Raw genomic sequence first — 14,457 nt, forward strand, 5'->3', positions numbered from 1 at the left:
CTTGCACAGGGAGGATTCCACCCAAATACATCCTGGCTGTTTCCTTTCTGCTCCTCTTTCTTTCTTTCTTTCTTTTTTTTTTACCCCCCCCCCCCCCCCCCCCCCTTGCTCCTGTTTCCATACTTTTTGTGCCTAGAACCTCATATCTATTTCCTTTTTTCTTCATTTCTACTCACATTGTTGCCATCATTACTTACCAGAACCCCTTTCTGTTTTTTCTGTTTAAGAACATTAACTTCTGCTGGTGCTCTGGACAACTTCTCAGAAGCACTTCTGAAGCCTGTGCTATCTGCCTCTTTTCATAGAGAGTCATGATTTTTTTCTCTGGTAATGGCTCAGAATGTGTAATAACCAGCAGCACAATGGCTATGGGGACAGCAACTATAGAAAGAGTTTTGCAACCTTCGTTCAGTGGACAGGCACTGGGGAGGAAATTCCCCCCAAAACATGGGTGATTTGGGCAGCTGTGCTTGCAAAATGAGACAGTCACACTCAGCTTTCCTGAAGAATTACACCATTTCAATCTTTTAGGAAGACTAAATACGAATGTCGAAAGAGGAAAAATCAACTATTTCTGCTGCAAATACAGAAGACAGTTTGCACAACCAAAAGTTTCAGATGATGTAATTGCGGAGGCTTTTTGTTTGCTTTGTCCCTCTCTAAAGTGTATGTAAGTGTATACAGCAGACATAATTTCATTGTCATGGAAATGCAGCTCCCTAAAGGGCAAGGTGTCACAGCTGCCTGATGGGGAGAAGGAGAAAGCAATGTGTCCCTCTACAGATTTGAAAGTTTTTAGGTTTACCTGTTTGGAATTTTTCTTAAATGGTTTTAACATCCCTCTCTTTATTTTCCTAGATACTTAGGTATGTTGGAGTTACTTTGTATTTCACCACACATATAAAATTCTACATGTTTTTTCTTTTCCTTGTTAGGTGTTTTAAATGAGGATCTTAATGGCAGTAATCTAAAAGGAGCATCCTGAGAACAGACTCCCTTCCACTTGTGGGCAGAGCTCATAGCACTCTGTCTCAAAATAAGTCACCAAGTACTTTTGTGCCGGGAGTGAGAGCCATGCAGAGTTTGCTTTTTCTTTCTTTCACATTCCCCACATGCTCAGGGATCTTGTTCTGCTCTAATATTTTAATGTTCTTGTTTTCTCCACCCTTTGCAAGCGAGGGACTTGATAAAATCCACTAATCATTTCCTGTTCTGGAAATTATAAGCTCGTCCCACAAGCCAACAGCCCTTTGCCTCAGTGTCAGCAAAGCACTCCAGTATCAGTCACTGTGTCTGAAAGCACAGAAGTCTTTTAACATATGTCAAATAGCATCCATAAGAACAGGTCTTTAGTGTTGGGATAATTCAGTGAAGCCAAATAATGATTCAAAAGCATAGGTGATACGTTTCGCTAACTGTTTGTAAATAAAAACACTGTGAAGTCAACCACTTCTGGAGATATACGAACCCAGGCTGGCCTCTCATCTGTCCCATGGTAGTCTATAGTGGAGTGAGTCATCTGCGCATTTTCTAGATTCTTCACCATTCGAGCAATCAGTTCCCCAATGTTGCTTCGAGGAGCTGATCCATAGGAAAAGCCTAGGTTATCCTGGTACAGACAACAGGAGAGAAGTATCATGCAGAGAGATGAGACAGGGAGAGGGAAAAGAAATGATACAAGAAAGATGAGTGGTAAAAGATAGTTTAGATAATTTCTCTTCTCTCTCATTATGTCCATACTTATCTACAGTGGCTGATAGCACTGGTTGTTCTCTTGCCTTTACTGCAATGTCATGCTCCATAATGCTTATCAAAATTATTTTTTTTTACTTTTAAATTTACAATGATAAATTAAGACAATCTGAGGCTGTGTTGGCAATCAAAGGGTTAATTTCCTAATTGTTTGCACACTTAGCATCTTTGACATGACAATTTGTGTCTTAACAGATTTGCAGCACCCCCATACTAACCTCATTTTACTGGGTGAGGGCACTGAGGGCGGGGGGTGCTGGTTTTGCTGATTGCATCCTTTCTCTCCACCTCCATGCTTCTGTTCATTTCCTTTTTCATGCTTGCTGTTTGCTAATGGGTGGTGTCTAGTGGAGATTACTTGATCTCCTAGGAATGGATGTTCGCTACGTGGACTAAACCAAGCAGTTGCAAAAGGTGGCATGTATTTGATTATGGACGGAGGGGTCACTCTCCTGTACCATTTCTTATGGCTCATCTGCAAAGTTCATGTGGACTCACATCAATGGAGCTGGCCATGAGAGATCCTCTGTCAATGGCATGTTTCATGATTTTATAGATATCTCTAGGGGCATCCTTTATGTCATAGAACTCTGTGACTCCTCCGGTGAAGTCCTCCATGGCTTCGGTGGTGTTGCCTCCTTTCAAAGCTTCGTATGATCCATGAAGTCTTGGAAAGAGAAAAGAAAAAGATCCTCTTGTACACAGATAAAGATACCTGCCTATATATTTATATCTATCTTGTGTGTTTATAAACATAGATGTGTAAAACCGCATACTAAACACCTCCCACCCCCAACCCATCTGTTTGGTAACCCACAAGATAAAAGTTTCAAAATATGCCACCTGCACACATCAAACAAACAAAAAGAAGACATACTGACAATGAAATGTAGACCTCTGAATGAGTAGCAACCCCCTCCCTAGAAAATATGCTTTATCCCATCCCCAATTCTGAGGCATGAGAATGTATGGGAAAAGCAGTGGTATGTTCAGAGCCTCTCTACATGCTCGTTGTAAGTCTTGTGCACAGCGGTTTAACCACCTCCCCAGCCGAAGTTTTGGCAGGGAGCCTGACATGGTCCAGCTGGTCATTTTACTTTGCATAGGCCTTTTCCAGGAGGGCGCTCCAGAACTCGTTACGCTGGGAGGACTTCGTAAAGACCAGCTGGTTGTTGTATGTGGGTAAGCAGTCATCGACGACGACGTCCACCCAGTCTCCGTAGCGCCAGAACTGAATAAAGGCAAACAGAAAAAAACCCTCGGTTGTCTTGGTGCAGGCAGGGGGAGCCTGGCTGAAAAGCCAGGCTGAGAAAGGAGAAATGTGGAAATTAACTTCTTAACGTGGCAAAAAGTGATGGCTATCGGGAGGGAGGCAGCCATACTGAATTCCCCTGGGCAATGCCTGCGGGACAGTGAGAGGTGTCTTATGAGAGCCAAGGGAAATGTGGGAAGCAGTCAATCTTTCCTGAATTAGCGGTTCTTCAATAACTTGTTTTTGATAGACCAGCTGCTTGTGGGTCTAAAGATAGATGCTCTTCCCAACTGCCCACGTGTCTGTGCTGGCCATAGTGCCGCATCTGAGCAGCGAGGCAGGACCGGGCACCTGTTGCTATCCCTTATGTGCAGGACGCAGCGATCTGCAAATGCTTCCTTGGTGGGTTAATGCTCCCTAATTGCTTGTACGGGCTGGCCCTTCTGTGACTGCCCTCCTGGAAGAGTTTGGGGTGAGGCAATTCAGTCCCTCTTCCTTCTCCATTGCGGCTCATGCTTCCAAAGGGCAGAGAAGCAAGAGGGAAGAGCATGCTGAGAGCTGAGCTCTCTCTTGGGTAAATACCTTCCCTTCCTGCTAGATGAAGGCACTCACCTGGAAGTGAAAGATGCCAGCATAGTTTTGTATAAAGGACTGGTCATGAGGTATGACTCTACAGAGTAGTTTTTTATTCAGTGTCAGGCAAGCAATGGCAGCCAGGAACCAGCAGTCACCTGCAAAGGAGCAAAAGCAGCAGACAAAATGAAGGGATAGAACAACTACAATCGAAGGGAAAACGTGAGATACTGCAAAGTGACACATTCATTTTCAGTAATGCATGCTGTCGCCTTTCAGGAGAGGGCTCTTCTCCATGTTTTCTGCAGTACTTTAGCACTTTATTTGTGCTCTGGCAATGCTTGTTGGCATCATTCATGGCTAGGTACACAGCTGTTAAATAGATGATGTTCCCTGTACTTTAGGAAAAAACCTAAAATCTGATGAACACTGTTCCATGTGAATGCCCATCTGACTTCCTGCATTAGTTATCCTTCCAAGCTGTCCATTAGGACAGAGACCAGCTGAAAGAGGGCTCTTTCACAGGTGGAGCTCTGCACAGCTGAGTTTCAGTGTCTCAGTTTTCATGTTCTGCTCTCAAGATAAACCACTGTCCCAACCATTATTCTGTGGGGCCTCTTTCCTGCTTCATTGCTCTGATGCTTTTTCCTCTTTTTGAATCTGTCCCTGCACTGTTGTAAACACTGTCCCCTTTAGTGCTTTTCAGTTCCTCCTTCAGACGCTTGCACAAATTTGCTGCCTCTGTGGGAGCCTGGGGAACATGGCTTTCTCCTATAGTACTTCTATGTTCAGCAAATGTTGCCTCAACTCTTAATTAAAACCTCCTAGCTGCTACTTTAAGAGAGATTATAGGGTAAGCTTGCCTGGGCAGTGTGAATGAGTGGGGTGAGAGAATTACACAAGGCAGTGAAAACTAAACCTGATTGCAGGAAGTTGTAAAATAAATTGGTGAAACTGGTGGAATGATAAAACATATAGAAATACATATATGCATATATATTGGAAAGCCAACGCTATACATATGGCAGTACCTCCTAAGTTACCTATTTCCCATTAGTAAGGATGTGGGGGCCACGGTGACCAGGAGTTTTCTAAACTATCAATATTCATCAGAAGTCAAAAAAGGTAAACCATGTTATGAGTAGTTGGGAAAGGAATAGAAGATAGAAGAGAAAATATGCATGTAAATTCATTGTGCCCACACCTTGGCAACTGTGAGTCACCTCAAAAAGAAAGGCAGTTTAAATAAATTTAAAAAAAAACAACAAACAAACAAACAGAAAAAGTACCGGGATGGTGATGAGGACAGTCAGAAGCACAGAACAACAATTAAATGAAAAGATTAACTCACATTAGGATCTATTAGCTTAGGAAAAATACCAGAGGAGAAGTTATAAAACCATGAAAGATGTGGGGAAGCTGAGTGGGGAACGACTTTACAAAGCAGTGCAGGTGAGCACTGTGTAGACAAGCTGTTGCAGAAGCATCACTTGTACCTAAGTAGTGGCCCTCTATATCAAAGTATCTTTGACCATCTGAGATTAAGGTCTTCAATATAGAGGTTGTCCTTGAGTACAAGGCACACTTAGCTGGAGGCATTCAGAAGCTCCTGTATGGAAATAACAGGTCTAAATACCTGAAAAAATACAACAGTAGCTGATTAGATTTTTCTTTCAGTCAAATAACTCCTCTTTATCTCTTATGCTTGTCTTAACTAATTTTGTCTCTTCTGAAAGCCTAAACAGTGTTTTATAACGCACTTATTAGTTCATTAAAAGCAAACCACCCTGTAAAGTATCTTGTCTTCAAGTTCTTCCCTAGATTGTTACTAGGCTGATATCGATGATCCGCTATAGGGAGAAGGAATTGCTAGATGTGTAGTGGTACACTGAGACAGAGGATTTCAAATATCACCTTGGAAGCAAAAGAAAATTGAGACCTAAACTATGATGTAGACTATAAAAAGTGCAGAGTTGAAATAGGAGTTTCATACCTAATTCTCCTTGGCAGATATCTGTTCTGTTGGCTCCGCCAATAATAAACCGTGGATTCTCACAGATTTCCTGCAAAATATAAACGGATGTATCAGAGGAAAAGCATGCATTACAATACCTGTTTGCCAGAGTTAGGCTGTGTTAGGACGGTGTTTTCCATAGGATATTTTGTGGGTATCAAAATGTCTGACAGTTTTCAGCTGCAGAGTTTCACTATGAAAATGTTTTGGAATATGGGTGTTCCAGACTTCAGCCGGAGTTTTCTCCATGTATCTACAGGGTCTAATAGCCAGCCTGGGGGGCTCCCTCTGCACAGGGTGCAAACACTGCATCAAAATGAGAAGAATAGGGTAAAATATTTTTCTACACAATAATGAAGAAAAAAAACACTGGAGAGGACAGGAGAGCAGGTCAGTGGAAAAAGCACCAGGGGACCAGATTAAATTATTTTAAAATGACTGCAGGTTTAACATGTCCAATTTGCAGTAACTATAGTGTGCTGGGGCATTAGTAAAGCTGAAGAATGCATTTCCTCAGGAATGAGACCCAGTAATGCTCCTCCTTAAAATTTGCCCAGGATCAGGTCTTTCATTCTCAGGAATAAACAATTGCTGTTTACAAGATTTTATTCTTTTCCTCATGTTGCCGTTTTTAATTACCAGCTCTGTATTCAGAAATGTAAACAGACATCATCTGTCTCTGAGAAGAGGAAGGTCTTCTTTTGTCCTGCAATTAGAACAATGTATTGGCTTTATCAGTGTTTATACTAGTACGGAATGGGCACAAGATGCTGTACAGGCATAAATAATCACGGAATTGCTGTAGAGAGGGAAGGGCTATGTAGGAGCTGCCAGCAGAAGAGGTGGGACTATTGCAGGGTTACACAGAACGTTTTCTATATGGGACAAAGAACCACAGTATATAAGGAAGCCAGGGGAAGAAGCAGGTACAACCTCTCTTGCAGAAAGTCCCTGCTTTATCCCATCCCGTATACTCAAATACTTGGTATGGGGAACGAAAAGAGGACACAACTTCTGGACCCATCTCTTGCGAGGGTAAGAAAGAAAGATATTGCTACCTCAGGACCACTTTCCTGAGCAGCTGTGAACAGGGAAGAGAACAAAGTGTGGTCCAAGAACCCAATCTGCTGGAAGATGGCAGAGCTGGAGTAGGAAGCAGAAAGTAGAAACAACTGGCAATTTTTTGTGTGGCAGTACAGGCAGCTGGCTGCAGTCTAAAACTTTTTTTCTCACATCATCCGGGTAGCCCTGGATGTTTCCAGACTCATGTTTCAGCTCTAGTAGTTTCACTTGGCTTACACCCATTTCTTTGCTCCTTCACAATAATCAGCAGAGTTGCTTTGATGTAAATTTTTGGATTAGTCATATAGCCAGATAGAGACCGGCTTCCAGCTCCCAGTAGCAGTCATCTTATTCGCCTCAAGGGAGGGAATGGAGGGATTGTCCTGTTATTCTGGGCTTCGGTCAGCTGTCCTGGGATCCAGTTCTGTCAAGGCAGCTGTTTGAGATGCCTTCATGCTTTTTTCCACACGCTTGCTTTGTTGAAAGTATCCTTCCTCATATTGCTGTGGTGCTCTCTTGAAAACTATCCGTGAGATGCCAGGTTTTCGGATTGTGTTTTTTTCAACCTCTGTTACTGTATTTTAGCTTGATCCTGCTTCTATTGAAGTAAAAAGCTCTGAAATCCAGCAAGCTGTGTTTTAGATAAAGGTAGTTAGATGGTGTCTAAGTGTTTCCAAATATTAACTGTACTGCAATGATCGCTCCTCAGAGCCATTTATTACATCTTGGGCTTGTTTGCTTTGTAGGATGGTTGGAAAAGGAATGCAAAGGGAATCATAAAGTTGTCATATGGACTGATCTAGCTATGACAGAAATGCTTTTCTTGCATTTTTTTGTGGTGGCCAGGTGTGCTTAGTACACTGCGGATATGCTTCTAATATTGTATTACTCTCGTTCATCTGCAAAACTGTGCTGGTTGTGCTGAGTACAGTCAAAGTTACATGGAAAGGCTTCAAGGTCTTCCACGGCTGATGAAAAGTACTCAGCAGAGCGAGACGACCTGGTGTTGAAGGTGCAGGTGGCAGGTCTGTCCTTCCAGATTTCCTGGCTGAGCAAGGGATTGCTCTCCACCTCTTAGGTCGAGTTATCACAGAGAATACATTGCACTTTGTTGATGCAGTGATTCATCCAGATCTGCATGACTCTGATCTGAGTGCCTCAGACTGCCTTGCTACTATTCAAAGGACCTTTGGTTTCACGAGGTTGATTCAGTTCAGATGGTAATTTCACTACAAAGAGTCAAAGTTACTGCAAAGGAGACAGAGTCCTAGGAAAACCCTGCACGCTGCTTTCTGGGCAGAGCATAAGATATGAGTCAGTTGGAAGGGAGCACTGGAAAATGCAAAGACAGCATGCAACTAAAAATGACATTTGACCTTCATTATATTTTTCAGTAGCTTTTCCTCTGTGTCAGGAAAAATCTTCCTGTCAGCTTATATTGTTACAGCAAAAGGCATTCATTCCTTTAAACACTGCTGTTAATAAACTATAGCATTCTAACTAAACTCTGATCTAACTAAAAACTGATCCTATCAAGTAGAAGAATAATTTTCTTTGGTCTGCCTAAGACAATTTGTAGCCCTGTGTTTCTCCCTTGGCCTCTCTTGGTCTGGACCATGCTATTAAATGGTTGTGCTGCACACTTCAAGGCTGAGCTTGATGTTGTCAGATACCAGGCTGGTTTTAGAGTTTCAGAGTTGGATTACCCTCATCTGAAAGTCCTGCCTTGGTGGCACTAAATGCCCTCTTTGCATTGCAGTACTGCCTGCAGAAGCACACATTCTGTGACGACTAAATTCAAACAGCTTTGCACCTGTGCAGCAGATGATCTGGTTCATTTTCATTCTAAGCAAAATCCACTAGTCTGCTGACTTGATTTGATTTATATTCATTATGAAAAGAAAGCTCCTCCTGCTGATTTTCTTACTATGGAGAGTATCCCCATGGGCAAGTCATTAAATTCGGCAGTTAATGCTGTGACCTCCTGGCTGTGAGCAGGGACAATGACAGTGGTGCATTTGAAAGTACAGTGTCATGGCAGAGCCATCCTATTAATGCCCTAATGTCATTAGCTCCAAAGAGGACTGTTGCAGGACCCCTCGATGCTCTGCACTATGTTACAATACAGACTTTTTCTCAGCTCTCAAAGATCAGCAACCTCATCCCTGCTCCCAGCTGAGAGAAGCCTCCGAAGGCAGCCTGGGTGTGGGAGGCTGTTAAGAAACCTGAGCACAGCTCAGCTCCGGGCTGGATATAATCAGGTGCAGGTGACAACGGCTCTTTGGGCTCCTCTTACTATCCATGGGTGAGCAAATTATTTAATATTATGCATTAACTGAGGGGGAGTTTTGTTCCCCTCTATGTACCTAAATCATGCTCGTGCATACTCTGAACAGAAACACTGGATGGATTTACTGTTAGGAGGTCTGCTCTGCACATACGTGTGGTGGCATGGCACTCACTAGCTGAGTGGAATTACAGGGGCCTTCTCGCAGCCCCCCTGCCAAGTCTCACGGCTGCCCTGTGTAGCAGCCACCCCCGCTGGAGGCACAAGACCAGCCCTTGTGCCCTCGCTGCCCTTGCAGCAGCAGGGGCCAGTCGTTCCGGGGGTGGCAGAAGAAGACCTGACCTCTAGGTAGCACCGACAGCAGGGAGAGGAGCCGGTAGGGCCAGAAGCATGAGAACGAGGGGTAGCTCTGGGCTGGGATGCTGGACACCTCTCACCACCTTGGTAATGCACTGCAGGAGCCCCGAGGGAAAGGGTCGAGTCACATCACAGCCATTGCCAGGGGAAGCGGGGAGAGCCCAGGTCCTCACAGCCCGCGCGTGGGAAGGGGAGCTCCCCATGCCAGGCTCAAAGGGCAGCTCAGCTCGGAGCCAGGGAGCCGGGGAGTGTCATCCCTGTGACTGACTTGCTGTGGGGTGCTCACAAACCCCAGGCACAAAAGCAGACTCCCAGCCTTTCCATATGCCAGCGCAGTGTGCGGGGAGCTGCAGCGAAGCAGCACTATTCAGCTGAGGAACCGCACCGGCACCAGGGCTTGGTTATAGCATTGGTAATCAACAAACATGTGCCCTTTAGGTTATTTATTATAGACATTATATTAAATATATTCATTTGAGTTTATTATGTTCTGTTAACACGTCTATTGTGGCTATTTGTGTATATAATATTATCAGACAAGTCCTCTTGTCATTGCTATATAACCTAGAGTTTCAAAACCCACTGAAGCCCTGGGTCAGTCGGAGATCAGTGCCAACAGATATGTCTTTTGCATCAGTGCCCAAGAGAAGTCTCACTTTGCAGTTGTGGTGACAGAGCATTAAATGTGAGTCTCTCCTCTTCGGGGACCTGCTGGGTACGGCACTGAACTGAATTACAGGGTTTGTTTTAAAACAAACACATTTGTAACAGAAAGCACAAGGATCTCTATAAATCCAACCCACTGTGTCCCAGGCAGAACAACCATCTCTATTGGGGTCAGGACTGACTGGATCTATGATCCCACAGCATGCCAACACTCGGCAGGTGCAGACCGCAGCTCTCTGGATCTCCTTTGCTCTACCTGCAGCTGGCACCACTGACACATCAGGTAACTGAACACTTGTATCAACACAGGTGGCTTTGGTTTTGATGTTGCACTGTACTTTGAGTCTTCACACAGTCCTCAGCTTGTTGCTACCCAAGTATAGAGCTTCCAAACTTATTTGTTAATGAGTGGCTTAAAGAAATGTCTTTGGGATAAAGACCCTCAAGTCTGAACCTTCCCAAAAACAAAGGCTGGATATGTGGATGCTCAGTTATATTAGACAAGTCTGAGGTTACACTGTGCTTTTTTTTGTTTTGATGCTTTCTCATATGCACACTTGCAGTCTGTTTGCCCCAGGGCACCGACACCCATCCACTGTACCGCTATAGCGCTTCCCTCTCCGTGGAAACAGGAAATCCGATCACTTTGATTGACTTGTGGCTGCATTTAATTCATTTGCACTCATTTCCAGGGGCTGATGTAGCCATGGTGATGATGAAGGAATGACAAACACACAGGCACAGGGCACAGCATGTTGCTCCCTCCACATTGCTCACGGTGTTGTGACTGCAGCACATGGCCTTCCTCTGCGCCTGGTCTTCCACTATTCAGTTACATTCCTGTGGTCAGTTTTATCTGTCACCACTGACTTTGCCACTGAAGCACAGATTTGGGTGTTGGGGAAGTATGGCAAATCTAGAAGAGGTAGCCAAAACCTGCCAGAGAGAGGGAGCTGGGGAAGCTTCTGAGAACCACGTCCTCGCTGCTGGACAGGGGACAGAAGGGGCTGAGGCGATGTCCTGGGGGCTGCCCTGTTGCAGGAATGGCAGGGAAAGAGGGTAACTTCCTCTGCAGTAGGACAGGAAATCACTTGGGAATTGAGGAATTAGTCCTCTGCCCGTGAGAGAGACTCAGGGTGGGAAAGAAGAGGAAGGCTGGCAGGGGAACACCCACAAAATAGGAAAAAGAAATAGGATTAGTAGGCAGGAGTGGGTACTCATAGTGGTTAGAACTCCCAAGTTCATAGTAAGTGGATAATATGATAAACACCTTTTTCAAGTTAGTTAAGCCATGTTGGGAACAAAACAACTGAATAAAAACATGCTTCAGACCAAAACCTGTCCTTTTATTTTCACAGATTAGGAAAACAGCAGAATACTGAAGTAAAATTGTAAGTGAAATAAGATAGTGTTTAAAAATTAAGCCTCAGCAAACACAGTAACTTGTTGCAGAATGAGAATTTTTCTTTGGTAGTTTCAGACAAGAAAATCCCTAGCAAATAATGCAACAAGAAAATTAAATTCCATGTTTGTTTTTCTACGTATTTAATTCCATCTATTTTTTTGATTTCATTTTGGTTTATTGTATTTTAGTCATTATATACACACACTCTGAGCTTCCACAGCCCTAGCTAGTCGTCTTCCAGAGCTCTTAAGGAAATACCTCTCCAGCTTATTCCCCCTGCCTCCCCCGATACACGCCTTCTGCAAAAATGTAAGTTCAGGATGAATACTTCAATTTACAGAAAGTAAAAGGCACTCAGAAAACATGTTACTTACATGTGGCCTTTTCCATTCGAACTTGATGGGGATTTTCTGGCTATAGAAGAGGGAGGACTCATTTGGCGGGAAATCAGGATCTTCATAAAGAATGTTTTTCTCCAGGCACGCCTTGTGAAGGTCTTCATAGGTCTTCTGCTTTACCTTGATAATGGGCTGGTTGCGACTTATGATGGCAGAATAAATCCCCCCTGTGCCCCCCCCCACACCTTCAGTTGTGGTGCTGATAGTAGCGCTGGGAACGGACCCAGCAGCTGTCTGCTGAGCCACTGCTGCATTTATGGCGGACGGCATGGGAATCAGGCTTATAGCAAATGCTGAAAGAAAGCGAGATCTTGCAAACTGGAAGGAAATCTGAGAAAAGAGGAAGCTGCTGTGTAAACTGCTTTTTCTATCCGTTTAAAGTCTCCCAGTCAAATCTGCAATCAACAAAATTCCCTGTGGTTGAGCACGTTGTGCATCCTCTCAGAGGGCAGTGTTTTGTCATAAGAAGTCGGAATTTATTCGTTGATGTGGAGGAACAAGATAATCTGTTGCTAACTCCTGTGCCCGAGTTGTAGTATCTACAGCACGTGTGTGCCTGCCCTGTGCATACAAGCGTCCAGAAGGGACAAGCTTTAACCCGTGAAATCTAAAAATAACTACAGGCAAAGAGAGAGAGAGGGAAAGTGAGAGGGACGGGCTTAGTGAGATGGTGTCAGTCTTCTGGGAAGCTCATGCGGGGGCCAGGCATGTTCCTGGGACAGGCTCTCGCTTCCAGGCTGACCCCTGGTGCACGCAGCTCATCCTTTCCTTAAGTAGAGAGCACAGTGAAACTGGAAGCTAAACTCCTGTTGGTTTGGGAATGTATTTATGAAGTACTGCCAGCCAATAAACTAGTCCTGACACCCCTGAAGGAGCTGTTGTACTCGACTTGCTGCTTTTACTTATTGCTGTGGACAAGATACATATTTTCACTAGCAGAAAGGATTATCTAAACACATGCACCAAACAGTGAAAAAGGTAATTATTTGATGCTACTGAGGGCAGGTCGATACCTGCCAGCTGGGTTTGGCTCCCCTAGAGAGCAGCTCACCAGTGCTAAGATTTACCTGGTGACAGCTACCTCCCATGTAAAAGGCACCTTCTCATACAGGTGCAGAAAAGTTTACAAGGGGCTCAGTGTGGAAACTCTGGGTGTTCTCTGTGTGTTAGGATATACTAATCTTAGAGGAGATGTCTGACTTTGCACATTTATTTTGTCACACAACAGTGGGATAACGGACAAAATTAGTCTCCTGTGAAAGAAGATTTAATGACGTTGCTCTTCTTCATAACACAGTTCTTTAAAAGGTGACATTGTTTATGTGTCAAGAAAAGTCCCTACACCTTGATTTTTCTTTGACTGGGAAGTCTTAAATCACATCATGACATCAGTATTATTTCTGCCTGATGACACTAGTCTCTGGACTCTGGCTCACGTAGTTGCTGACCTTCTGCCCTAGTGCTATGGTGTTTTCCAAAGCACTGATTCTTCATTTCTTAGCCATTTGCTTGGCTTACACATTTCAAATTAACAGTACAACGGACCATCTCTACAGCTCATTAAACAAACTCCACTAGGGGAACTTCTAAAGAAGGTAATATAGTTGACAAGCTTGACTAACCTCTAGGCATATTAATTCTCAGTCTTCTAATGGTAGCCTAAATTATTTTCTTTTTATCATGAATACAAGCCTTTCTGTACCAACAGGACAATCAGAAAGAATGGAATCAAGTGTTTGTGGAAATAGGAATGTAATTGCTTCAGAGTGGGTTGTCCAGATGCAGAATTGATGACTTCCTCATCACATTTAGATGCAAGGATTGCAAGTCTCATATTTGACATTACTTTGTAGGACAGCTTGGCAAAGCCATGCATCACTCTTTCCAGGACATTTCAAGAGCAATGCAAGTAGTGAGATGCAAGGGCCTCTCTCACTGCACAGCTTCAGCAAAAATGCTTATTTTGTAGCCTGTGCATATGTTCTTTCTCTCATATTCTCCCTTCTTGCCTGATTATAAAAACTGTTCTTCGTCTTGTACACAGAGCTCTGTTTCAGGAAGGTGTGGTGTTTGACAAACTCCTTGTGGGCTGCTGGGGAGGATCAAATGAAGGATTAGCCATGTTTTTATATTTTTGCTTCTATTTCTTGGGATGGTCAGCAAGTGTCACAGTATGACCTGTTGCTACAGCTACAGCTAACAGTTCAGCTAGTGCCTGCATAGGGAGTAGCAGGTGGACACACACTCCTTGCTTCTAACCCAATGTTGCTCTTTATGGATGTTCAGGAGTATTTTGTAGTTATACCTGTTCAAAAAACAGTTCTCCCTTTCTTAGTTTTTACTGGACAGATGGTTTTGTTATATAGGTCTTTTATGTGAGATGATATTTCTATTTAATTTTAATGAAATTTTATCTCCAGGTAATTGAATTCAGTTACCTTTTTTGTAAATACATACTATAAGTTTACTTCTTCACTTATGGCATAAGTATATGGAAAAGTATGTGAGTTGCTACAAATAACAGCGTAAATTATATTCTTTGAAACGTATTTCCTCAGATTTAAAGACACAACTGCTAACATTTTTAGCTACTAACTCCTATCGAAATCCATAGAAGTTAGGCACATACTACGGAAAATTTGCCCCATAAGTACTTACTGTATCTATTTACACTATATATAGATAGATATC

The 14,457-nt window shown here is 43.5% G+C and overlaps 1 protein-coding gene across 1 annotated transcript in view; it reads right to left on the reverse strand.

The window, feature by feature from the left end:
* The window catches only part of CAPN3 (calpain 3), a 31,593-nt gene extending 17,156 nt beyond the window's left edge, over positions 1-14,437 (reverse strand). The window contains exons 1-6 of the mRNA XM_080397709.1: positions 11,743-14,437; positions 5,571-5,640; positions 3,617-3,735; positions 2,850-2,983; positions 2,251-2,419; positions 1,469-1,609 (exon numbers count right to left, since the gene is read on the reverse strand). Coding sequence (XP_080253835.1) covers positions 1,469-1,609; positions 2,251-2,419; positions 2,850-2,983; positions 3,617-3,735; positions 5,571-5,640; positions 11,743-12,036 — 927 coding nt within the window. The 5' untranslated portion in view covers positions 12,037-14,437. The remainder of the gene's footprint in view (positions 1-1,468; positions 1,610-2,250; positions 2,420-2,849; positions 2,984-3,616; positions 3,736-5,570; positions 5,641-11,742) is intronic.
* Between the last annotated feature and the right edge of the window lie 20 nt (positions 14,438-14,457).

Source organism: Falco punctatus (genome assembly GCF_963210335.1).
Source record: "Falco punctatus genome assembly, chromosome: 7".
In the NCBI taxonomy this organism is placed as follows: domain Eukaryota; kingdom Metazoa; phylum Chordata; class Aves; order Falconiformes; family Falconidae; genus Falco; species Falco punctatus.